This window comes from Netta rufina (genome assembly GCF_964035555.1).
Source record: "Netta rufina genome assembly, chromosome: 15".
Classification (NCBI taxonomy): domain Eukaryota; kingdom Metazoa; phylum Chordata; class Aves; order Anseriformes; family Anatidae; genus Netta; species Netta rufina.
The window spans coordinates 3789726-3814628 of record NC_140138.1 but is presented as its reverse complement, the minus strand read 5'-3'; the positions used below and the strand labels follow the sequence as shown (position 1 = coordinate 3814628).

The window sequence follows — 24903 nt, the reverse complement described above, 5'->3', positions numbered from 1 at the left end:
CAAAAAAATTCACGTGGTATTAGCGCTAAATACGTGAAACGGCAGATGGACTTCTCCACTTACCATTCAGCACCATCGCCAGCATGGGTATGTATACAGTTACCATGGTTACTGAGAGTTTGGTGAGGGCCCTAAGCGCTACCGTCGAAGGGGGAAAATGAAAAGGCAAAATATGCAACATCTTACTCAAAAGACGACAGCATTTTCAATTGGTATTTTTTTTTTATTCTAACAAATACAATTGAGGCAGTATTGAAGGGGATCCAGTGGTACTAAAAAGCATTTGTGTTGTTGTTGGTTGTTTTTTTTTTAATAGATATGAAGGGTCAGGCCACCCAGCCAAAGTAGGCTGATGGATTCATTAAAAATGAAATCTTAAAATTGGTTGGTCTCTAGTCTGTCTTTGTTTCTCTTTCTTATACATCTTTTGGATGCTTCTTTCCCAATCTGATTTTTTGAAAGCCACTGTGGATCCCACATCAACCCTGCAGCAAAAAGAAAAAAGAAAAAAAAAAAAAAAGAAACCAAACCAAACAAGAAAGAACAAAGAAAAGATAAAAACCCAAAACCAAACCAAATTAAAAAAAATGAAAAAAAAAACCTTCTTTTGCTGTTTTTGTTTTGTCTGTCACAGATTTGTTTTGTTGTTGTTGTTCTCAATTTATTTGTTGGCTGTTTTTTTTTGTTTTTTTTTTTTGTTTTGTTTTTTAAGAATCTACTGCACCCATTGATTTACAAAATATCCAAAATAGTAAGTTCAAAATGCTAAAGCTTTCATTTTGTTCAATTTTCATCCACCTTTCAGCAATAATGATAATTATAATAATAATTACAAAAGAAATAATAATAAAAAAACCCAAGTAAGGCCAGATTCTCTCTCTTTATATATAAATATATATATAAACAATGGGAAGGGGAAAGGGGAGCACACAGAAGACACCAATGATGCATCTGAAACAACAAATGAGAGTGAAGCAGACATTTATAAAAAAGATGAAAAGGAAAATATTTTGAACATGCACCTCGATTTTACGGCCCTCTACCACGGTGCCGTGTAATTTCTCCCTCGCCCTGTCCGCATCAGCACTATTTTCGAAAGTTACGAAACCAAATCCCTGCATGCAGGAGGGAGAAGGGGGGAAAACAACATGCACATTATTATTTCAGTCAATGACCACTTGTTTGCTTATGTTCTCTCTCTTTAATTTAATATTTTCTTGTCCTTGCTTCATTTCTGTAACATGCAAATTAGAAAAATTATAATTGTATTGAGATGTGCAATAAATAAGCGACAAATGTGAACAATTTTTTTCTGTCATCAGTTACATAGTACCCTCTGAGAAATTCAAAGAATGATACCAAAAATACCTTTCTACGTGTCTCTACAGAGGAAAATAAATCTAACAATAAGAAAATGAAATTAAAAAAAAAAAAAATTACAGTGTCTTCACAGAGAAAAAAATGAACTAATGAGAAAATAAAATGAACCACATTTTAACGACATGCAGATATCTCAACAAAATAAATAAACATGTGCACAGAATTCAACACTGAATGTCAATATACTCTAAAAACAATGCCTACTTAATCATGCTGTTGTGATCATAAGAAACATTGTTCCCATGCAACACTAGGGTAACTTAAACTTTTGTCAAACTATACAGCCTTTACTTATTTTTTTTATAAAAGAAAAAAGAAAAGAAAACCTCCAACAAAACAAAAATACTTTTAGAATAAAAATATAAACTTCCTTGTATTAACAGATCAAAAAAAATCACATGATGTGAATAGAAAAAGAAACTTTGATAAAGAAATAAAAATGAAAACATTTTGAGTAACTTTAACTGGTTCATTTACTGTTTATGTATTGTACTTTCCACATGCAACTGGTAAAACTCCAGAATCCCATGTTAGTGGGACAGGAGCATATTCAACTAATATGAAATTCTGCTCAGGACAAATACTTCTCTTTATAGCATTAGGCTAAACATATATTTCCAGCCCTAGTAAAATTCTTTTATTTTTATTTTTTTCCTGCGCTAAATTAAACTAAACATCATTTACAAATACAAATATACATGTATATATATTAAAATCAGACATTAAAAAAACATTTTAGAAACATACACCAACCCTTTGAATTAATTCTTACATTAGCACTACAATGCACGCTTTCTTGAATTTTTCTGAACCAATAAGCTTCTATCATCCTTGGTGTTTCATAACACGAAACACTTGCTATGAAGCTATACGTGTCCACTTCTATAAAGAAAGACATTGCTGCAAGTATTTGAAGTCCTACTAAAACCTTTTTCGTTGCTTTTACTTTAGGTTGAAGTATGAATTAAGGTCTTACTTTTGTTTTATTGCTCAACAATAAGCCACGCATCATATCTCCTCAAGCTTCCTTTCACCCTCCTCGTTCTGCAGTCCATTCAATAAATGTTGTCATCAGTATTCAACCACTTACTCTCAGTGTTTCTACCTATTATTTACACAGTGACTGAAAAAAGAGGAAGGAATGGAAGACATTTGCACTTTTTCAAGGCAAAACTAAGTATTAACACCATGCACTGATAAAAACAGTGAATATGAATTACAAAATTAATTCATGGACAAAGTATTTTAATCAGGATCATTGGTATATTGGTATATTGGTATTTGCGTTATTTTATTTTATTTACTAGAAGAACACAATGATGCATGCCAGTTTATACAATAGGAAGAGACTTTTTTTTTTTTTGTACATAGCATTTTTTGTTCCATGCTCTTCAAAATATTTTAAACTTGTTGTCTTTGTTTTGTTTTATTTCGTTTTGTTTTTCTCTTCTTTCCTTTTAAAGGCCCACTGAATGCTGAGCTCACAAGTACTCTAACAACATTCTCAAAACACCTGACTCCACTCTGCCCTCCACAATTTTAGGACAAAGCCACGATCTCCTCTCTTATCATCAGACACCAAGCACATAGCTCTCTTTTCCCCCAAAATACCAGGAGTATTCAAGAGAAAGTTCCCCTCCTCAGTACTAATCCTATGTTTTAGATGCCTGCATAGGCTTTTCTGCATCTATCCCTTCAGGCTGGATAGGCCTTTGGGTAACCTGATCTAGTGGGAGGTGTGGCATGGGGTTGGAATTAGATGATCTATAAGGCCCCTTCCGACCCAAAGCATTCTATGATTCTGTGGTTCTTGTATCTAAAACAATCCTCAACTTTAAACTTTTATTCACCCTTTAATTGTCTCCTCCCATCTAAGAAGAAGATTTTTTTTTCTTTTCTGCTAAGAAAATTTCACAGCAGAAACCATCACTGAAGCCATCAATGCATCAAGCCTAGTTCTGCACAATTCCTCAAATTCTATTTGTTCTTTTCTCCCCTCCCTGCTGAACTGTCACCCTCAACAGCCAGCAAGGAACATTTGGTGGGATATGTTTACAAAATTTTACAATCAGTCTTAATAGCTCACAGTGCTGCCAGTTAAATTTTTTTCAAACAACTGAATGGAAAGATAAAAACCTAATTATATTTAAAAATTGGAAAGAGGTACAAAGTGGAGCAACAAGCCAAGATAAGACAAGAACTTCAAAGATTATGAAAAAAACACTTGTAATTTTTTAATTTCTTATATTTTACTTATTCTTATAATTCTATTTAAGATTTTTTTATGCAAATGTTTAATTTTACATAGCTGACACAGAAACTCAATCAGACATCACATATTCATTCACCCCATATTTAAATAGTTAGACAAACAAATGAGCATGTATTTTAAAAGCAGCTGATTCAACAGTTACTTTGGCTTAGCATACTATATATTTTATTAACCCGTAATGTAGATTTCTGCGTTTTATTTTTAAAGTCTGTCAAATGACTTATTAATAGCCAAGTAGTCAAAAAGGTTTTGTTTTAAATTGTGAAGTGCATTGGAGCTCTTGTTATTTGAAGAAAGAGTTGCTAACATAATATATATCAAATATATACCAATACATACATGTACACACAGATTTATGTCAGTATATATTAAGTACATACCCATGCAGAGCATTACTTTGGAATTGTAATAATAATAATAATAATAATAATAACAACAACAAAAAAAAAGCTACTTGATGTTCCTGTATCTTTGCAACTGTGCCCAACAGACAAAACCAATGCACAGCTCTGTGGAGAGCTACTGATGCCCAGAGTGTGGGCAGGTTGGTCAAGGAAGCACATGCAGTGTTAAAACAGAGATTAGCTTTAAAATGAGTACAGAAATATGTTATATATCAAATTGTCCTTCCAAGATGACTAGTAAATGCAGAGAATGGTAAGAAAAGAGAGGTGAAGGAAGGCAAAAGCCTTTCTTAGTTTGCCATCTTTGAGCACTGAAATGTTCCACAGATAACAAAATACAAGTTGGCTGTAGCAGTTTCTGCAAAGCAACATGTACTTAAGCAGCAAAGTTGTTTTTTGGTGATTGGAAACTCTTCCACATTTTTGGTATTCCATGTACTTCTTTCTAAAAATATTGCAGATTGGCACACAAAAAAATCACCATGCTCTACTTTTGGCTTGACATAATAGCAGAATTACCACAGGTTTTTAATTTTACCTTAATCAACAGAGAACTGACAAAGGTATAACTTATTTTTTAACACAGGTTGCAAGATCTACACTAAAGCATTACTGACCTTCTTGATTTCATAAAAAGAAGTTTCAAAAATCATGAGTTGACACGTGATTCTAGGAAAATTACCTTTATTATTATTATGCCCCAAATCAAACAAATTTGTAGTATGAAATTGGTATTAATATCTTAGAGTTAAAAAAAAAATACTTTCATTTGTAATTTTTTTTAAATATTGAGTGCTCTATGGTAATGCTATTTGAATCTGCAATTTTGTTCTTCTCTAATACTATGGTAAGAAAAAGAGTTTACTGCTGTTATTTTTGCAGGAATCTGTTCAAATATTAATTGTTGGACTCAAAAGAAATGAACAACAATAACAAAATCTAGAAATGCTTCTATGCCAAACTGCATCTTGAAACAAATTTGTATTTTGATCCCGGAAACTTTTGTAGCTATACTTAGTTTGAAGCCACTTAGAAGTCTTTTTAGTTTTGGTGGAATTGCAGTTTTGTAAAAACAGATAAGCACCATCAGGAATGGGATGTTAATGAGGTGCATCTTAAATCCTACAGAGTAACTTATACTGATGAGATTAGGAAAAAAAAAAAAAAAAAAGAAAAAAAAAGGAAAAACCACACACACACACACAACCGTATTTCTGTTACTCCTAATGCTGTTTTTGTTTTCAGTTTATTTAATTGAGAGAAGGTCAGAGTACCTCTGTAAATCACAATACTATGCAGATATACCTGAGCTAACTCAAAACAAGACAAGAAGCAGTATACATAAACAAAGAGATATATCTCAGAATTGTTTTATTTATTGTTGTTTATTTATTGTTTCAGTTGCTTATTCAGAGGCAGCTTGAGCATTGGATTCTTAGAACTATTTCATAATAGGTCTGAAAGTCTCTAGCACAAAATGTGTAACAGGTAGTGATGTTACAGAACTCCATAGAAAAATCTCTTGCTTGTAACACAAAGCACTGACATATTTTCACTACTGTAGGATGTAGTGAAAACCCCCAGTTTAGAAATGTCCCCCAACCACTCAAAAGGCTTAAACTTATGCAGTGTGATGCAGGCATGGTGGTTAGAAGTCAGACAGAACCAAGCAAAGTGTGGGATGTCATAATGTAATTTGAAATTTATAAAATGATAAAATGATGTGGTAGGAACAGGTTCTGGACAATCAACGTTTTTATTTTTATTTTCAAAAACTACAGAACAGCCATTATGTAATAATAATGAATTGCAGCCAATACAGAAGATCTGCCACTGTCTATGAATAAGCCACATTGTAAGCCACTAAATTCCATAAGTTTTGATTGCTAACTGAAAAACAAATAAATGTTCCAAATGTTTTTGGACTGGTAGGCTAGGGTACTAAGGAATGAATGTGAGAATAATTTTGAAATATAAACCAGAAAATTTGAGCTATTCCATAGAGAGGAAGAGGAAGAAACAGTAAGTGGTGGCTTTAAATTTATAATTCAAATACTCACACCTAAAAGGAAAAGAATAACAAAAGAATTAAAATATATCTGATATAAGAGACTATGATATCTATGGTTCACCTTAAAAAAAAAAAAAAAAAAGACTGGCTATGGTATTTTATAACAGGAAAATAATTCTAGTACTAGTAATAAACCATATATAAGAGTTGCAGGAAGACTGAAACAATGCTAGTCAAATATTATATTTTTCTTCCATGGGAGAAACAGGAAAAAGGTAACACACATATGCCATATGCATAAACCCTTATAATGCAGCTTATATCATAGGTGAAGCATACTAGGAAACTAGAAACAGTTTTGAACCAGGTAATGACAATAATGTTGGCATAACTATTCTGTCTTGATTTATTTCTTAAATATCCAGAAAATTGTATGCGTTTAAGTCAATGTAAATTTCAGAAAAAAAAAATAAATCTTTATAATACTACAAGAACTTCTTTTATCAAATAAATGTTAAAACAGATTTTATTCAAAGGGTTGGTGTACTGAAGCTTTTACTAAAGAGGAAAACATCTGCACTTAAATCTTCTGGAACAATCATATTTTCTCACTTAATTACTGAAGAAGATAGTTATTAGGTATTACTACCATCTTTCAGTCTAATAGAAAAAAAGTGCACTAATACAAACCTGCTTAAAAATACCTGTAAGCATGGACTCATCTTATAAAATAAACAAAGCAATTATCATTGGAGAATAAAGAAAGCAGAAATAACATTCCTATAAAACAGATGACAGCCTGGAGTAGTTAAAATTACCCCCTTTAAAAGATACAAAATGAGTCCAATGATTTTCCTTCTGCTTTGGAAACTAAATAAGTCAGAAGACGTTTCCACTAACATGGAGTTTCAGATGTTATTCTTTACAGCAGTGCAGTTGTTTCCTTTTTCTTATATAAAATATTAAAAAAATAAAATAAAAAAAAAAATTGGGTGAATTAAACTGCTTACCTTTGAGCCTCGCTCATTAAAAATAATTTCAACATCTAAGATTTTACCAAATTGCTGCAAAGAAATAGAAAATTAACATGAAAAAAGATAACTTCAATGCTTTAAATGCTTTATCATATAAAGTACAAATGTTTGTTTCATAAATTGATGCACCATATCACAAAGTTAAAGAAATATAAAATGAAAGACAATCAAGCACCAGAAAAGACACACTGAAGAGTAGCCAAATCAATATTAAATGTCATTATACTTGTCATGATCATTCCACATACTAATTTATGAACTTTAAATTCAATGAGATGTTCTGACAAAGAGGATATCATCACTAAATTGTAAACAGTAAATTGAAAGTCCCAATTTTGTTTTGTTTTTGTTTTGTCTTTTCATATATTAGGTTACTTTCTGATGATTCATCCAGTCCAGCTGCCATCACCAATTGTTTTAAATGTAATATGCTGTAGAGTTAATTTGATTATAGTACAATAAAACATCACTAAGAAGACAGGATTAATGGCCACATGAATATTGTCGCCCTCTGGTCATCCTATCCTCTAAAGGACATTTGTTTCAGAAAACTTTTTGCAGTTGCTTCCCAGAACAGGTAAAGGAGTTTGGTTTAATCTAATTCTTGTAAAGCAGAAGTAACTAAGTGGGAGTTTTGTCAGTGGCTTGTTGAAAATAATGGATATGCCTTGTTGAAAAGGTACGTCCATTATTCCCTACCTAATTCTTGCCATCCTAGAAGGTAGTTTGGAAAACTAGAATGGATACTTATGTGTTGATGGTTTTTTCTCCCACAGAATTGCACTTTATTATAATGTTTACAGTAACTATTATTTACCTTCCAATAGCATTCACAATCATCTAGGCATTGTTCATGCACACAAAACTTGACCACAGTTGCTGTCCTAAAGAAAAAGGCTCTGTTGGACTTGTTTCGGTAAGAGAATAATGTTTGACTCAGGCAGTGTTTAGTTAGAACACTTTTGGAGATGGCACATTCTGCGATGTGACACTCTAATATATCAGTGGGTCATTTCTGTTGTTTCTTATATCATTAACATGCTGTATAGATCAGTGTTAACACTGACGAATGACACAAACAATGATTAAACAAAAAGGCAGAAATTAGAGGCAGGCAAATGAAGAAAAATCTATCAACAGACCAAGGAACTGCAGTCTTTTAAGATGTACTCCAGTCTTTTAAGATATAACAAACACTTATAGGACAGAGAGAACAGCATTCCTTTTCTGCCTTATTAAAGTGTTTCAACTTACTTATGAAATTCAACTATCGTTTCTTGTCCCTTGTCTTAATTTCTGTTCTTGTATTCACCATCTAATTAACTAATATTTTAACTACTTTAACCTCTAAGCAGACAATGACTTAATGTTTAAACAATCCTCCTCTGCTGTATTCAAGTCAATGTTAAATATATATATATATCTGCCATGTGCATAACGTGTTCAAGATGTAGCATTATGATTTCATTTCAGATATCTAATTAAACTCACACTTCCAGAAATTTTATTTTTATATCAAGTCAGAAGCTAAAAGTTTATTGTTGCCAAGTCGTTATAAAGCTGGATATCTCCAGTCATCCTTCAGTTTTAGTCTTTTGAGACCTAAGACATAGAAATATTGAAAATAAATGTAGTTTTTGTTCATTTATAAATTTCAAAAATCCCTAAAAAATACTTTCCTTTAATGTACTTTCAAATAAAATCCATCTATTTTAAGTGGTTTGTTTAATTTAAAGAAATTTGCGTTTTTCCTCTCTAGAGGGTTATTATGCCTTCTACTATTTTGCTGATGAGTTGTAAGCTGTATTTAGGGGAGGTTACTTGCAGCAAGTCATATATGGTAACACAGTCACCTGCATTACCCAGTGCCATACTAGGAATTTTTTTTCCAGTGAATGTTTTCTTCATTTCATACAAATAAAAGCTGAAAACGTCTTAACACACAAAGATATTAGAAGAATTTAAGTCTGAACTGAACATGAGAGAGCAAGAGAAGGATAGTGGCAGGCAGTATTAATGCTATTCCATATAAGATGAACTGTAACAAAGAGACCTAAATTTTAGTAAGAAAGAAGAAAGCAAGAGGAACACAAATACTAAAGAGTACTAGCCTGGAAAAGGAAAATCTGGGTTCTAATAGCTGCTCAAGTACTATTTCTAGATTGTATTTAGTGAGTTTTCAAAAATAAACCTAACAGTTCTTGGAGCAGGGAGAAGAAACCAGGTCTAACCTCTCCATGGTTATGAGCCTAGAACTGATGGCACGTATGAGACTTGTGAAACAGCCAATGCACATGAAGGTAGCTGATGGCCTGAGCAAAAGCAAAAATTGAGAGACTTAGAGAAATACACTGATAAAAAATTTAGAAGCCTATAGATCTATAATACTTATGAGGGGGTAGGTCAAGATACCTACTCCCAGAGTTCTTGCTTAAAACCAGCCCATGTCTCACTTCTATAGATTCAGTTCTCTTGCTCATGAGGTCAAATGTTGAATATTTTACATCACACTGTCCAAAATCAATAAATACAGGAATATAAATCCTGATGAATACAGCTGGATTATATACTCATTTAATATCTTAAGACAACATAGTTAGCTTTTTTGAATGAAATGTAAAACTACACAATACATAGACTACACCAATCTGTATCACATATGGTAGAATCGGTAGAATTTCTTTTCCCAACTATGATTGGCAAATGTATTGTTATAAATATATGGAAAGAAAATCATCACTGAAAATGGTTAAACAATCTAAATCAGAGAGATCTCTAACAATATTGCCTATAATATTAAGTACCTATTGCAATGCAAATATAAAAGAAAGCATAAATAAAGCATGAGTACTTACACCAAACATTTGTCTAAGATCTGGATCACGGAATCGGAATGGTATATTTGAGACGTGAAGCCGTTTTGGCTGTGATTTGTTTTCTGTGTTTTCAGAAGATTGTGTCTGTTGCTGGCCATCGGTCTGTGCTGCATCTTCTGTCTGCTAAAAGGATAAAGGAAAACAATGTAAAGCATGCTGCAAGTGTTTCTAAATAAAATGGCAGGCTGAAATTCTCAAAAAAATTACTGAAAATGATTTTTCATTTTCACTCAGACAAAGGTTCTGAAGGATAACAGAAGTTGAAATAGATAATTCAAAATTCAAATCCCTTTCTTTATCTATCTCAATGCTATGAGATTTTAGTGATATTTTTAATACGTATTTGGAATATGTCAGGGAATAGGTAGGATATTATTTTCAATGTTGTTTTTCTAAGCTATTGCTAAATAATTAATAAATATGTCTCCCTATACTGTAAGACTGTTGAAATCTCTTTAATGGAAATGGAAAAACAAATGGAAAAAACTGAATCTCCATATCCAAATAACAGACAATTTGTAGTAGCAAGCTATGCACTTTCAAATCAGATTAGCACTTTCATTCAGAGACTACTGGGACTTCTACACAGGAGGTAGGTAACACATCACATCCTAGCTGCCATTGCCTAAGCAATGCTAATAGGCACCAGAGGGTCATTTTGTCTATATAAATGGTCACCATTACAGAAAAGGGCTTGAGTTGTGAAAGAGAATAGAAGTATAATCAGTAGCAAAGGTTGCCTAAGATAAAAGTGAAACCCAGAAACAAAGTTTTACAGATTTTCTCTCTCACCAAAATAAGAACATAAGATGGTAGTTCTTACAGAGGGACTGTTCCCTAGATTTAAAATGCTACTTTATGACTGAAGGATGTTGTGTGCATTATAATTTTAGAAACAAAATCATAAAAACCTAGAAAGATTAGGAAAAAATAGGAACTCTTTCATTTGAAATGTAAAAACTAAACAACATTGGCTTATCAGTATATTATAGAAATCTCTGGGCTGCACTCCTTAATGATATCATACAGTGACTGTGTATGCAGTACTCTTTCAATCACTGTGTGTGCAGTACTCTTTCACTAGTACAAGGTTTTGTATAGGTATGTTAAAACAACAGTTTTCTTTTGTGCTGGTAGAAAAAAATAGGGAAAATAAAATACATTGATGAAACCACAAGGATCATCTTACAACTGCTACTCTATTTTCTCTATCCTTCCTTTCCCTTCTGACCATATTCTTCTTCCAAGTATTCATTTTTCCCTTGTGTTCTAATGTTACAATTCCGTTTCTATTTCAGTCTTTTTTTTATTTAAAAAAATATATATATTAAAAATTTTTATTAAGATTTTTTTTTTTTATTAAAAAAAAATATCTCCCATTTCCTGTTAGTATTAAATTTATTTTTAGGGACAACAGTTTAGGCAAAGTAAAAATGGTTATATAAAATAAACCTTACCAATTCTAGTACCAATAGGCCTGTTAAGAAGGAAGTAAAAGAACTCAAACAGAAAATATTTACATCAGCAATGAGTACATATCAACTTAATGCTAGCAAGTTCAACATCATCATCACCCATCATTATCTCCAGTAAACATGTTCTCAATTTCAAAGGACAAACATCTAGTTTCCTGCATTACTTATTTTGAATCAAGAGTTGAACAGCGCTCTCTAAAGTCATCTCATTCAGGCTCAATCACTGACCTATTTCAGTGCCATCAATAGCAGTAGCTCAGACAACTGGGGACAGTTCTAATCGTGGCCCCTACACTTATAATGGGGCATGATAAAAATAAGAATGAGTGATCAGTGAACCGCAGGTCTGCTCTTCCAGCAACAATGTTGATTTATGTGTTTACCAAAAGAAAATTGTGTAAGATCTTCAGTCCAGGATGAGGTTCAATGCATATTTTCTTTACTCACAAAAACGTCCCTCTTTGCTGGGTTAAAAACTTGCTGGATGGCTGGGCCCAGAGCGTAGTGGTGAATAGAGTGAAATCTAACTGGCAACTGGTCACCAGGGGTGTTCCCCAGGGGTTGGGGCCCATCCTCTTTAATATCTTATTGATGATTTGGATGAGCGAATTGAGTGCACCCTCAGCAAGTTTACAGATGACACCAAGTTGGAGGGAAGTGTCGATCTGCTGGAGAGTAGGAAGGCCCTGCAGAGGGACCTGAACAGGATGGGCTGATGGGCAGAGGCCAATGGGATGAGGTTCAACATGGCTAAGTGCTGGGTCCGGGTCCTGCACTTTGGCCACAACAAGCCCATGCAACATGACAGGCTTTGGGCACAGTGGCTGGAAAGCTGTGCAGAGGAAAAGGACCTGGGGGTGCTGATTGATGCTCACCTGAATATGAGCTGGCAGTGTGCCCAGGTGGCCAAGCAGCCCAATGTTATCCTGGCTTGTATCAGGAATAGTGCAGCCAGCAGGACTGGGGGGTGGTCATCCCCTTGTACTCTGCTCTGGGGAGGCCTCACCTCGAGTGCTGTGTTCAGTTTTGGGCCCCTCAGAACAAGAAGGACATCGAGGCACTGGAGCGTGTCCAGAGAAGGGCTACGAAGCTGGTGAAGGGCCTGGAACACAAGTCCTGTGAGAAGCGGCTCAGGGAACTGGGGGTGTTTGGTCTGGAGAAGAAGAGGCTCTGGGGAGGCCTCATTGCTCTCTGCAACTACCTGAAAGGGAGGTGTGGGGATCTGGGGGGTCAGCCTCTTCTCACAGGTAATTAGCAATAGGACTAGAGGTAATGGCCTCAAGTTGCAGCAGGGGAGGTTCAGGTTGGAAATTAAGAGATATGTCTTCTTAGAAAGAGCAGTCAGGCATTGGAACGGGTTGCCCAGGGAAGTGGTGGAGTCACCATCCCTGGAGGTGTTTAAGGAAAGGTTGGACCCGGTGCTTAGGGACATGGTTTAGCAGGTGACATTGGTAGTAGGGTGATGGTTGGACCAGATAATCTTGGAGGTCTTTTCCAACCTTAATGATTCTATGATTCTATGATAATACTGCAGTTTCTCTCCCTTCCTTTGAAGTAAGATAACTAGGTGTGATATACAAACTGAATCACTGAAAGAATCCCAGTTAATAAACAGATAAGTAATTTTGAGGCTTTATTTAATCTTGCCTCTTCTGCAGTGATCCAATTTACAGTGTAGTTCTGTGAATTACTGAATGCCAGTTGCTGAATAGAGTCAGAGGTGGTAAGAGTTTACTGATGGGAGACATAGGCTTGCAACTGCCCTGGCATCAACAACTGAGGTCCCTATGATTTTTGCAAAAGCATTGATTCACCAGTAATATCTACATTTCACACTATATGATGGTACTGATACACAAATGCAAACTTTTACATGCACTAAAGAATTTTCAAGTGATTCAAGTGTAAAACTGAGTCTTGATCTGCTATTGCCTCAACTCACAGGCAACAACAAACTAAACAGTTCATCCTTAAGTATTTCTCATAATTTAAATAATAAAGCTGGAATATAGCTGTTAAGAGAGGAAAAAATAATTCATATTAATCTCTTGCTATGACATCTAAAGCCAACTAAAATTTCAAAATTAAGATTTTAGAAAATTGATCAGTCCATAAACACCACAAAGATTACTTTCCACCTTCAGACCTTTAAAGGAGAGAAATATGAAGGAAATTCAGTGGGGGGGGGTGGGGGGGGTGAGGAACTGGAAAATTCTTGAATACAACACTCAGGAAAAAATTAAGGTCAATTAGATTAATCTGAAGAGAATTAAAGAATTCTGAAGGTGGTGTTCAGCTTCAGGAACAAAGTGTGCCCTGGGAAGAAATTATATAATCAGCATACAGTATAAATGCAAATTGGAAAAAGTAATTTCTGTTCATGATATTAATAAAAATTATGAGAAACAAGGAGTGGAAAAGTTGAACCATGCATTATTAACATACCAAAACATTAAGAGCAACTTCTGTATTGAGAAGTTTGACATATTATCAGAAAAAAGCCAGAGAGGTTTCTGAAGATGATACTAAATGGGTCAAACCCATTTACCTGAGTAAATCCAGTAAGATCCCCACCCCCCACCCCCACCCCCAAAGCCTGAAATTTAGAGTTCTAGTGAAGAACATCTCAGAGTTTGGGCACTTCAGAAAGTCACTATCATCAAAGATACGTAAATGTCTTTAAAGAGGTCTGTGGCAAAATTAACATAGCTAAAATGCTTACAATGTATTATAAGGCTTGATATTACAATAGTGTCTTTACAAAATGTATCACCTTCCAGAAACGTACATATGGGCCAAGGAAATCTGGAGAAGGATAACTGCAAATTGAAATTGAATTATGAAACTTACAAGAAAACTTCCAAGTAACACCAAGGAGGTATACAGATGTAGGACAGAGGATACAGCCAGAATTTTGCAAAGTCACAGAAAGGAAAATTTCAAAGCCCTGTGGACTTGAAGAGCTAGAATGCAATTTTCCTTACACATAAATAATGCATTTCAATATAGAATTTTCATTGCTAGAAGAGATAAAACCTATGTTTGATATTTCTTTAAAAATTAATTGAAGTTAGTATGTAAGATATTAGCCTCACTACATCCCTGCAGTCTTATATGCAATCAGTGCAGGTCCTGATCCATTAAGGGTTTGGTCTCTTTCAGTACCTTCCCTAATTCAATTAAGCAAATTAGTCTGCATTATGCAAAACAAATAAATAAATAAAGTGCCTATTCTTTAACATTGAACAGAAATTGAACAAAAGACAATATAGTCTGTGATTTTTCCACGCTACCTCACATTTTAAGTATAAAGTTGCACCAGAGTTATCTTCAGATATCAACAAGCTATGAATTTAACTTTGTGAAAAGGCCACAATTCATAAATCAATTATTCAACACGTTTTACTACTGGAACTATCTATCTCCTGTCACCAGTTCTAAACAGTTGCATCAGAGCCATTTCTCTAAAGATCTTCTAAAACCATCACAAGAGAAACATGTTTTTTAAACAGTAATCTTACAGAGATAGCTTAGAAAAGAGTTTTTGAATCTCAAGTGTAATTGCCAGATTTGCTTAATAAAAGTTATTTAAAAGATAATTAAACGTTCTATCACATACCCACATAGCCAATGAGCTATGCCAGGCTGTTTGACAACAAGAATTGACAACATCATTGAAATGTGTCTTTCAAGAAAGAAAGTCAAAAACAAATCTCATCAGTGAGATAGGGTAAAAAAACATGTGAGATATTATTGCTGTTCATAACATAAATCCACCATTAGAATCACACGGTCACAGATTTTGTTTCTTTCAATCACAGACTTCTTGGATGCGTAAAGCCACAATGCTATCTGAGCAAAAGTGGTCAGAGATCAACTGGAAGGATAAAGGTCAGAGACATTTAGTGGCATTTTTCCTTTTGTAAAGCTGTAGTTATTATTTATGTTCTTTTATTTATTAAACAGAAAAAACTCCAAATAAAGCAGTAACACTATGATGTTAGTGTACCAATAACTTTCAGGAAGAGTAAATAATAAACCTGGCTAGAATTTCTTGATTTCATTCTGTAAAATGATTTCATCATTTTATCTGTATCTGTGTCAACTGAAATTTTAAAACTGAAAAAGTTTTTCAATTCAGACAAGTCATTGGAGTCAAAATTATGGAACTAAGCACCAGTGCCTTCTATCTCCAGCAGTGACAAGAAAATGCAGTTGCCATCTGTGGAATTACATCTTCTATAATATCAGGCTTTATTTTATGAAGACAGCATTTATCGTTCAGTATTAAAGAACATTCAATGTTTGTTGTTGTTTGTTTGCTTGCTTTTAAATCTGGTCTTTTTTTCCTTAAAACTATAGTGCTAGAAAAGTGTTTAAGGAATCACTTACTTATCCCTTTCATCAAGGCAAAATTAGCATCTGCTGAAATGTCTTGGATAGGCCTGGGGGGTCAAATCCACCAGTTTAAAGATTTTCAGTGACAGATGTTCCACAGGCCGATGTGCGAGTCTATTCCACTGCTTCACTTTTCCCACTGTCTTACTGGAGTTTTAAAATATTATTTCTTCTCTTATACACCATACATATGGAGGAGTAATTAGGACTATTCCCCTCAGAGACATCTTCTTCCTGACAGCTATGGCAAGGTGTTTTTTTTCATCCTTGGCGCCACATTCACAAAAATTCTGACCACACATTTTTCTCCTTTGCATCTTTTCAAACTGGTCTGTGTCCTTCTTTCAACGGGTGCCTTATTTTACCCACAGTATTCTGGTTTAGGCCTTAGTTTTGCAGCTTAAAGCGTACAGGTAGTATCAGATATTTTCAGTATATATTTCTGTTATACATACCAGGTGGTCCCTGCTTTTCTTTGTGTATGCACCCGTTGGTTGATTTTTTTTTTTTTTTTTTCCTTTTCAACAGGATGACATTTTAAATTCATATACAACCTGCAACTATTATAATCTTTTATGAAACTACTAACCAGTGATTTTTTTCAAGCCATAGCTTGGTAGTTTGTTCCTGTGGAAACACCTCACATTTGATGTTTTTGAATAGTGACTTATTTTTTTTCAGACAATCCCTCCAATTTATCAAGATTATTTTGAATTCTAATCCTGTCCTTCAATGTACTCAGAGTCCTACCCAGCTTGGTATTCTTGTAAATTTAATAAGTATACACTCCATCATTCAGAGCATTAATGAAACTATTGAATAACCCTGAGTCACCACAAACCCCTGCAGAACTCCTTTTAATAAATCTTATTTAAAATCTCAATAAATCACGTTTTTGATAGTGTAATACTTAAATACCTTTCCTTGTTTTGCACCTGGCCTATTGCAATTGTATGTTTACTGTACTTCCCAGCTTGTGTATAATAATGTATTGGGTGACACAGTCAAAGCCTTATGAAAAGTTCAATGTTACATGTAAGGGTTTCCTTGTCCAAAAGGCCATTGTAGAAATAAAAGAATATATTTTCAAAAAATCCATGCTGATGGCTATTCTTCTTGTTCTTCCAAGTGTTAAAAATACGCTTATTAACTTTTTGAGTATTTTCAAAGGATTGAAACTCACATGACAGCACATCCCTTTGGTCTATATAACCAACACTTCTCTTTCCGTCCTTTTTAAAAACAAGCATTATATTTACTGTTACAGTTCTCCAATACCTCTACTCATTCTCCAAAAGGTGACAAAGACAGACAGACATTAATGGCTCCAAAATATCATCTAAAATTTGGAAGTTAATTAGAAACAGTTAACTGGGAAAACAAACAATCAAAAAACCTAAACTATCTTACCTGAATATTCTCTAGCTGGTTTCTTTCCTCTTTGAGGTGGACAGATTTTTCTGACACTTGGGAAGTTATTTAATAAACGCGTGGCTGAGGCTGACTTCTACAGTGAGCAACCATGCAAAGAAGAAAGGTGCTCTTACCCTTTGCATGAACATTGACTTTTACAGATTACAGACTTTACAGATTCTTTGCATCCTAGCATTAACAATCGTGGCTCAAATCCCCTCATGAAGAACCATCCTCCTGCTTGCTTTCTGTAGATTTAGTCCCAAAACTCACCATCAGCATATTCTCAAATGACAGTCTGGTTACAGAAGGCATGAAATCACGTGATATCTCTATTAATCATGAGTTCGGTACTATGGACTTGACCACCAAATACACACTCAAGGTTTCATCCACTGCATCTTACCACCTGGATGTCTATGAAAATTTTCACAGGCAAGAGGTTCTTTTTTCCTCTAATGGTTATCATGAGGCTGTTAATGGTCTCCTTTAGTCATTACCATAGACAAAGCACCCCCTTGAATTAGAAAGGAACCATTCCTTTCTTGCCTGCTCTTCCTAATCAAAATAACAACTTTATTTTTGGTGACCTATATTTTTTGCAGGTATGACTTTTGAAGATTCAGACACCATTTTTTTTTTTTTTTAATTACACATTATGCCCTTCTATTGTGACATCCTTGGTCACAATGGCATTATGTGAGCACAGCATGGACCAGTGTGGTCACAACTGGTAGGCATGGACACAACCAGCACAGTGCTCTTTACACAGCATCAGTAAATCCCCTGAAACAGATTGTTGCCATTTGTAGTGCCTGAGGTATCAAATTTATATGACTGTGAGGTTCCTAAACATTTCTAGAACCACACATCATGCTTCATAACTGTCAAGCATATATAAATATTAAAAAATAAATAAATCCAGTGTGTGACAGGTCAAATCATTTGAAAAGAAGTTGTTTTTCTAAACAGGTACAGCAAGGAGTAAAATACACTTGGGTCTGAAAGCACAGATGGTACTGACCCTTTGTGCTAAAAGTAATCAATGGTAACAGTAGTTCTCACCACGATTGAAAATTACTACTTTTTCATATGCATGTCAGTCAGCACTGTATCAGGTTATTTTTTAGCTCTGAAGTTTTAAGATGCCATTTTTCATTTTTCCTGAAAGGTCACTTCTACCAATTTGCTGCACGACTATTTTTCTGGTTCCACTGAGAATATATTTCTAATTTAAAAAGCCTAATAAACAGTTACATATTTTAACAGATTATTGATGAATATTGCCCGGTGGGAACCATGAGATGAAAACTTCAGCATCCTACTGAATATAAAATGGAAGTCTGATAAAAATAATGTATAATGTATACTCAAACCAACCACCTGTTTTTGTTTGTTTGTTTGTTTGTTTGTTTGTTTGTTTTCTGCTACACCAATCAAGTTATGTCTCGGAGAGACAGAGCTTGTGAATGTCTTCGAGGCATTATTTGATTAAGTTGACAATATTATGTGAGCAATGGTTGAGTACCCACTGTGCTGTACTTTTGACCAAATTGATTTGTGTAATGAACACTTGCTCTGTCTCTTCCCTAGCCTGAATAGGCCTCTTGATTTAACCAGTAGTGCTGGAAGCCAAGTGAATTTACAGCCCCCACAGTCATTCTCTCTCAATCTGGAGAGAATAGCAGCAGCAGTACATGAGCAAGCATAATTCAATACATTGTGCTATAAGCGCAGAAAATAATATCAGAGAGCTCTGCAATATACCTGTTTGATTTGATTTGTAAACCTGATAAAAAAGCAATCGAGAAAAGTTCAGCAGAAAAAATATATATGCGTCCCAAACAAAAATGCAACCATACAGAATGTCTACAAAGAACTGAAAAAAAAGATGCATAGTAAATCATCTTCATACATTCCTTAGATAATATTGCATATGTTCCATTTTAAAAGGGTCTAGATTCTGAAAAGTTACCATTCCATTAACAAAGTGAGCAAAGAGAATAATTTAAAACTGAGTTTGGGACTTTTTGAAAATACTGTTCCTCAAATATACTGCCAATAGCGTATTGGCAAATGTGGATAGGCTTGTATCCTTCCTGTTTTCTTAAGTAGATTGACAGATTAATCATACTGGTTTTGAAAAATTTATATTCCGAGAAGTCCCAGCACTGGAATGTTCTTCCCAGAAGCAAAACAACACAGCTGAAAAGGAGTTATCTATATAGATACATTTGTACTTTATTTTTTAGATAAAAGTGTATACATTCAAAATAAAAAACAACAATAACAACAGCAAGAACAACAACGAACTATCATACTTCTTTCTTCCTTTCTTTATAATGGTGTGATAAACATCACCAGGAAAAATATCAGTGACTTTTCTTATCAGCTGTATCACTGGATCCTTTTATCATGTTTGAAGTTCAATACAGAGTTCCATTGCTTTCAGGAGAGAAAGGTGAGATTATTTTTTCAAACCAGTTTTAAAGATGAAAAAAATATTTTAAGTATTTCATAATGCAAGGGATGCAACTTATGCCACATCAATATATCCCTTTAATATTCAATTTCTGAAGACAGCGTGCATTGTTCTTTGTGCTCATCTAGTGAAAAATGCATGTAGACATTGACTTGCCATTATGCACAAGGAAATACATAATCATAAGTGCATTTGATAACTTTGCTAAATTTCCAGTGTAATCATGAATATATATTTATTCTAAGAATGCTTGGTTTCAGAGACACTAAGATTAAAACCTGTGGGAAAAACTCTGACCCTCTTGTTTTTAAACTTCACTCCAACATTATACAAATTTAAAAATAAATAAATAAATAAAAATAAATCACTATTCTCATTAATTTCACTCAACCTCCCACATTACAAAAGGTAAAATGTTTATTTTGCAAAAACACTTTATCCAAAGCACCAAATGAAAACAAATCTAAACCATTACTTTCTCACCATTTCCTATGACAACTCTGAAGAGAAACAAATAGAGCAGTGAAGTCCCCATTCTACAGTTGTCTTGTCCCAGCTCTAGATTGCTGAAAAAATCACACTGGCTACTGTCCAGTCTATTAGTACATAAGTGCACTTCTTCCTTCTATTTCATTACCAGCAAAAGTATGTTAATGTTCATTTGTTCCTACTATTCTTCTTAATAAAATACATGTTTCAAAGTTGAGGCAAAATGTGCACCACATACTCTTACCTTTCAAGCAGTATGGTGATTTGTTGACCTAAGTGACTGAAACTAAACAGACCAGAAAGCTTTCTTTTCTCACAGACAGTGGGAACCTGAATAGCGCCCCCCCCCCCCCCCCCCCCCCCCCCCCCCCGCCAAATTTCAGTTCCTATGTTTCATAATAGATCATATATAAACTTAATTTTTATGTAAGAAGAGGCAATGACCTCCTCTCTGGAATCTTTTATGTCAGAGGTCCTCAATCAGTTGAATGAATATAGCTTACTACCAGGAAGACAATGTATTGTGGTTGACCCTGACAGGGACATTTGTTTCAGAAACAGTACAACGCACAATCATACTCCGGTAGAATCCCTTAATCCAATTTACAAACAAATGAAAACAAAAAATCAATCAATCAAACAAACAGACAAAAAAGCCAACACAAATCTAAATAATTTTGTGCTTTGCTTCAGTAGTTTATATAATTCTACCATAGAACATGCTTTGGGGCCCCAGCATATAGTGTGCTGTTCCAGGTTGGGAACTTAGCAGAAGTATTGATTATTTCTTTAATTTCTAGATGGATGCATTCTGGATGCTGATACCACAGGCTACAAGAAAGCACTGCGATTATTGTGATAGCTTATGCATAGAAAGCTAGCAGTGTATATACGAGATCATTAATTCTGAGGACAGATAGGAACAATAAGATAGCTTCTCTTACTGCAGGGCAACCAAAGAGTTATTAAATACTTGGCTATATTAATTATTTCTCCAATCTATCTTCCTTAAAAACATAGAATATATTCCTTACACAGTGCTTTATGTCCACATTGCTGGCTCATCATTTTTCTTCTAAAATAGTCAGCAGAATATCAGGGTATAGCGTATCAATCATGTTTGAAGGGGAATCACCAGAATCCATAAATATTTTGGATTCCGAATGTGTCTCAAAGCTTAGGCAAAATTAGCTGGTATAAAGAATGAATATGTTTTTAAAATAATGTTTATGATAGGTTGTAATATGGCTTTTTGTGTATCTAGGGGATTGCTGAGTTCAATTAAGGACATCCAGTTGACATCAACACAACAATAACTTGGAATGGGAGAAAGAATGATAGCAGGTTGCCTTAATACTTTTGGTATTATTTGCATTGGTAACTATTTCTGGCTGCTTACTGATCCTGTCCATGAATATCACAACAAGTAAAAAAACATTCTTTTATCAGCTGCATCCTAGCTCCATTAGCCAAGAGGGGAGTGTATACATTCTATACATGTTTTTAGAAGTTCATTCTACCTCTGTAAAAGCTACATTATTGTGTCATTTTCACAGGATAATTTTCATAGAATCATAGAATCATAGAATATCCTGAGTTGGAAGGGACCCTTAAGGATCATCAAGTCCAACTCTCGACACCACACAGGTCTACCCAAAAGTTCAGACCATGTGACTAAGTGCACAGTTCAATCTCTTCTTAAATTCAGACAGGCTCGGTGCAGTGACCACTTCCCTGGGGAGCCTGTTCCAGTGTGCAACCACCCTCTCTGTGAAGAACCCCCTCCTGACGTCCAGCCTAAATTTCCCCTGCCTCAGCTTAACCCCGTTCCCGCGGGTCCTGTCACTGGTGTTAATGGAGAAAAGGTCTCCTGCCTCTCGACACCCCCTTACGAGGAAGTTGTAGACTGTGATGAGGTCTCCCCTCAGCCTCCTCTTCTCCAGGCTGAACAGGCCCAGTGATCTCAGCCGTTCTTCGTACGTCTTCCCCTCCAGGCCTTTCACCATCTTCGTAGCCCTCCTCTGGACACTCTCCAACAGTTTCATATCCTTTTTATACTGTGGTGCCCAGAACTGCACACAGTACTCGAGGTGAGGCCGCACCAGCGCAGAGTAGAGCGGGACAATCACCTCCCTTGACCTACTAGCGATGCCGTGCTGGATGCACCCCAGGACACGGTTGGCCCTCTTGGCTGCCAGGGCACACTGCTGGTTCATACTCGCTGTTTACCATGACCCCCAGATACCTCTCTTCTAAGCTGCTCTCCAGCGTCTCATCGCCCAGTCTGTACGTGCAGCCAGGGTTTCCCCGTCCCAGGTGCAGGACCCGGCACTTGCTCTTATTGAACTTCATGCGGTTGGTGATCGCCCAGCTCTCCAACCTATCCAGATCCCTCTAAAATACCTTTTAATACCTTTTAAAAGATATTCATTGGTTTTATCCTTAAAAAAATAAATAAATGAATACACTAGGAAATATTTTACTGGTCAAAGAGCAACATAATTAATTCAATGCAGAATAAATGTCTTAAACAGCACTAGACAAAGAAACATTCATTTCATTTTAATACTCTTTCATCTATTAGTCAGAATGCTACTATTTCTGATGTAATTCTTGTAACTCTTTCAAAGGACTTTAATAGGGGGAATTAAGTGTTTAAAAATAACTTTGTTTTGATACTTGAAAGATTCATGTAATATCCAGACAAACAGATGAAAACATCACCATGTAAATACAGTAATCTTGATTACAGTTGATTAAAAATTTTTATAATTTGAATGGGAGTCACAGCCTCCTATTGCACAAACTTGTACATTTGATAAATCCAAAGACATGAACAAAAAGCTATCACTATCCTCAGTGATGAAAAAATTACTTGCTCATGTCATTTTCACCCACAAATCATGTCCTAAATTCACCTCTGTGATTTCTCTCACAATGGAGTTTGTTTCCTCCTGTGCATCTAAAAAGTAACTAAAGGCTAATGGTGTGGTTACCTGGCCAGCTAAAACAAAGTCCTGCCTTTGGTACTACCTTTGGACTCAGGTTCCTTCTATTTCCCACGTCTTCCTCCAGTGTTCGTATAGATTAAGTGTTAGGTCAGACCCATTGATCCAAGTGAAAATTGACACTTCATAAAATGACTTAGTGAGCTGATCCAACTCACAATAGGAAAAAAAAAAAAAAAAAAAAAGATGAAAATATGTAGGTGAGGGTGGGTAAGAGAAAGCTGGAGGACAGGCCTGCTTCTTTTTATGGCATTAAAGCCATAAGATGTAGAATCATAGAGTGTAGAAGCATAGAATGGCTTCAGTTGGAAGGGACCTCAAAGATGATCTAGTTCCAACCTCTCCTGCCATAGGCAGAGATGCGACCCACTAGATCAGGTTGCTCAGGGCGTCATCTAACCTGGTCTTCAACACCTCCAGGGATGGGGCACCCACAACTTCTCTGTGCAACCTTTTCCAGTGCCTCTTCACCTTCTGAGTGAAGAATTTCCTCCTAATCTCTAAATCTCCCCTCTTTTAGTTTAAAACCATCCACCCTTGTTCTATCATTTTCTGACTGAGCAAAGAGTCACTCTCCATATTTTTTACTTCCCCTTTAAGTACTGAAAGATTACAATGAGGATCCCCCGGAGACTTCTCTTCTGTAGGCTGAACACCTTCAGGTTGCTCAGGCTTTCTTTGTAAGAGAGGTGCTCCAGCCCCTTGATCATCTTTGTGGCCCTTATCTGGACCCACTCTAGCAGCTCAACACCCTTCTTGTGCTGGGGGCTCCAGACCTGGTTGCAGCACTCCAAGTGAAGCCTCAGATGGGCAGAGCAGAGGGGGACAATCACCTCCGTTGACCTGACAGCCACTCTTCCGTTGATGCAGCCCAGGATGCAGTTGCCCTTCTGGTCTGCAAGCACACACTGCTGGCTCATGTCAAGCTTTTTGTCCACCAGAACCCCCAAGTCCTTCTCTGCAGGGCTGCTCTCAGTGAGTTCTTCTTCCAGTCTGTACTCATGTCTGAGATTGTCCCGACCCAGGTGCAGCACTTTGCACTTAGACTTGTCAAACCTGATTAGGTTCACGTGGGCCTGCTTCTCAAGCTTGTCCAGGTCCCTTTGGATGGCATCCCTTCCTTCTGGTGTATCAACCGCACTACTTATCAGGGTGTCATCTGCAAATTTGCTGAGGATGCATTCGATCCCACTGTCTATGTCATTGATAAAGATATTAAACAGCACTGGTCCCAGGACAGACACCTGAGAGACACCACTCATCACTGTCCTCCACATAGATCCATTGATCACCACTCCCTCGGTGTGATCTTCAAGCCAACACCTTATCCACTGAATAGCCCACCCATCAAATCCATCTCTCTCCCATTTAGAGACCAGGATATCATGTGGGACCATGTCAAAGGCCTTGCAGAACTCCATGTAGATGATATTGGTCGGTCTTCCTTTGTCAACTGATACAGTCACTCCATTGTAGAAAGCCACCAGATTGGTCAGGAACGATTTACCCTTGGTGAAGCCATTCTGGCTTTCTCAAATCACCTCTTTGTTTTACATGTGCCTTGACATTGCTTCCAGGAGGATCTTTTCTACGATCTTGCCAGGCACAGAGGCCACTCACTAGACTGTAGTTCCCTGGGTCCTCCTTTTTAAAAATGGGAG

The 24903-nt window shown here is 35.8% G+C and overlaps 1 protein-coding gene across 16 annotated transcripts in view; it reads right to left on the bottom strand.

Annotated features, from left to right (window-relative positions):
* Nucleotides 1–24903, bottom strand: part of RBFOX1 (RNA binding fox-1 homolog 1) — a 333405-nt gene that overhangs the window by 96416 nt on the left and 212086 nt on the right. For 12 of the 16 annotated variants that reach the window (XM_084295947.1, XM_084295938.1, XM_084295935.1 and 9 more), the window contains 3 exons: nt 9957–10100; nt 7078–7131; nt 1023–1115 (listed from right to left, as the gene is read on the bottom strand). In XM_084295947.1, coding sequence (XP_084152073.1) covers nt 1023–1115; nt 7078–7131; nt 9957–10100 — 291 coding nt within the window. The remainder of the gene's footprint in view (nt 1–1022; nt 1116–7077; nt 7132–9956; nt 10101–24903) is intronic. The other 4 variants (XM_084295937.1, XM_084295942.1, XM_084295941.1 and 1 more) reach the window with 2 other exon arrangements.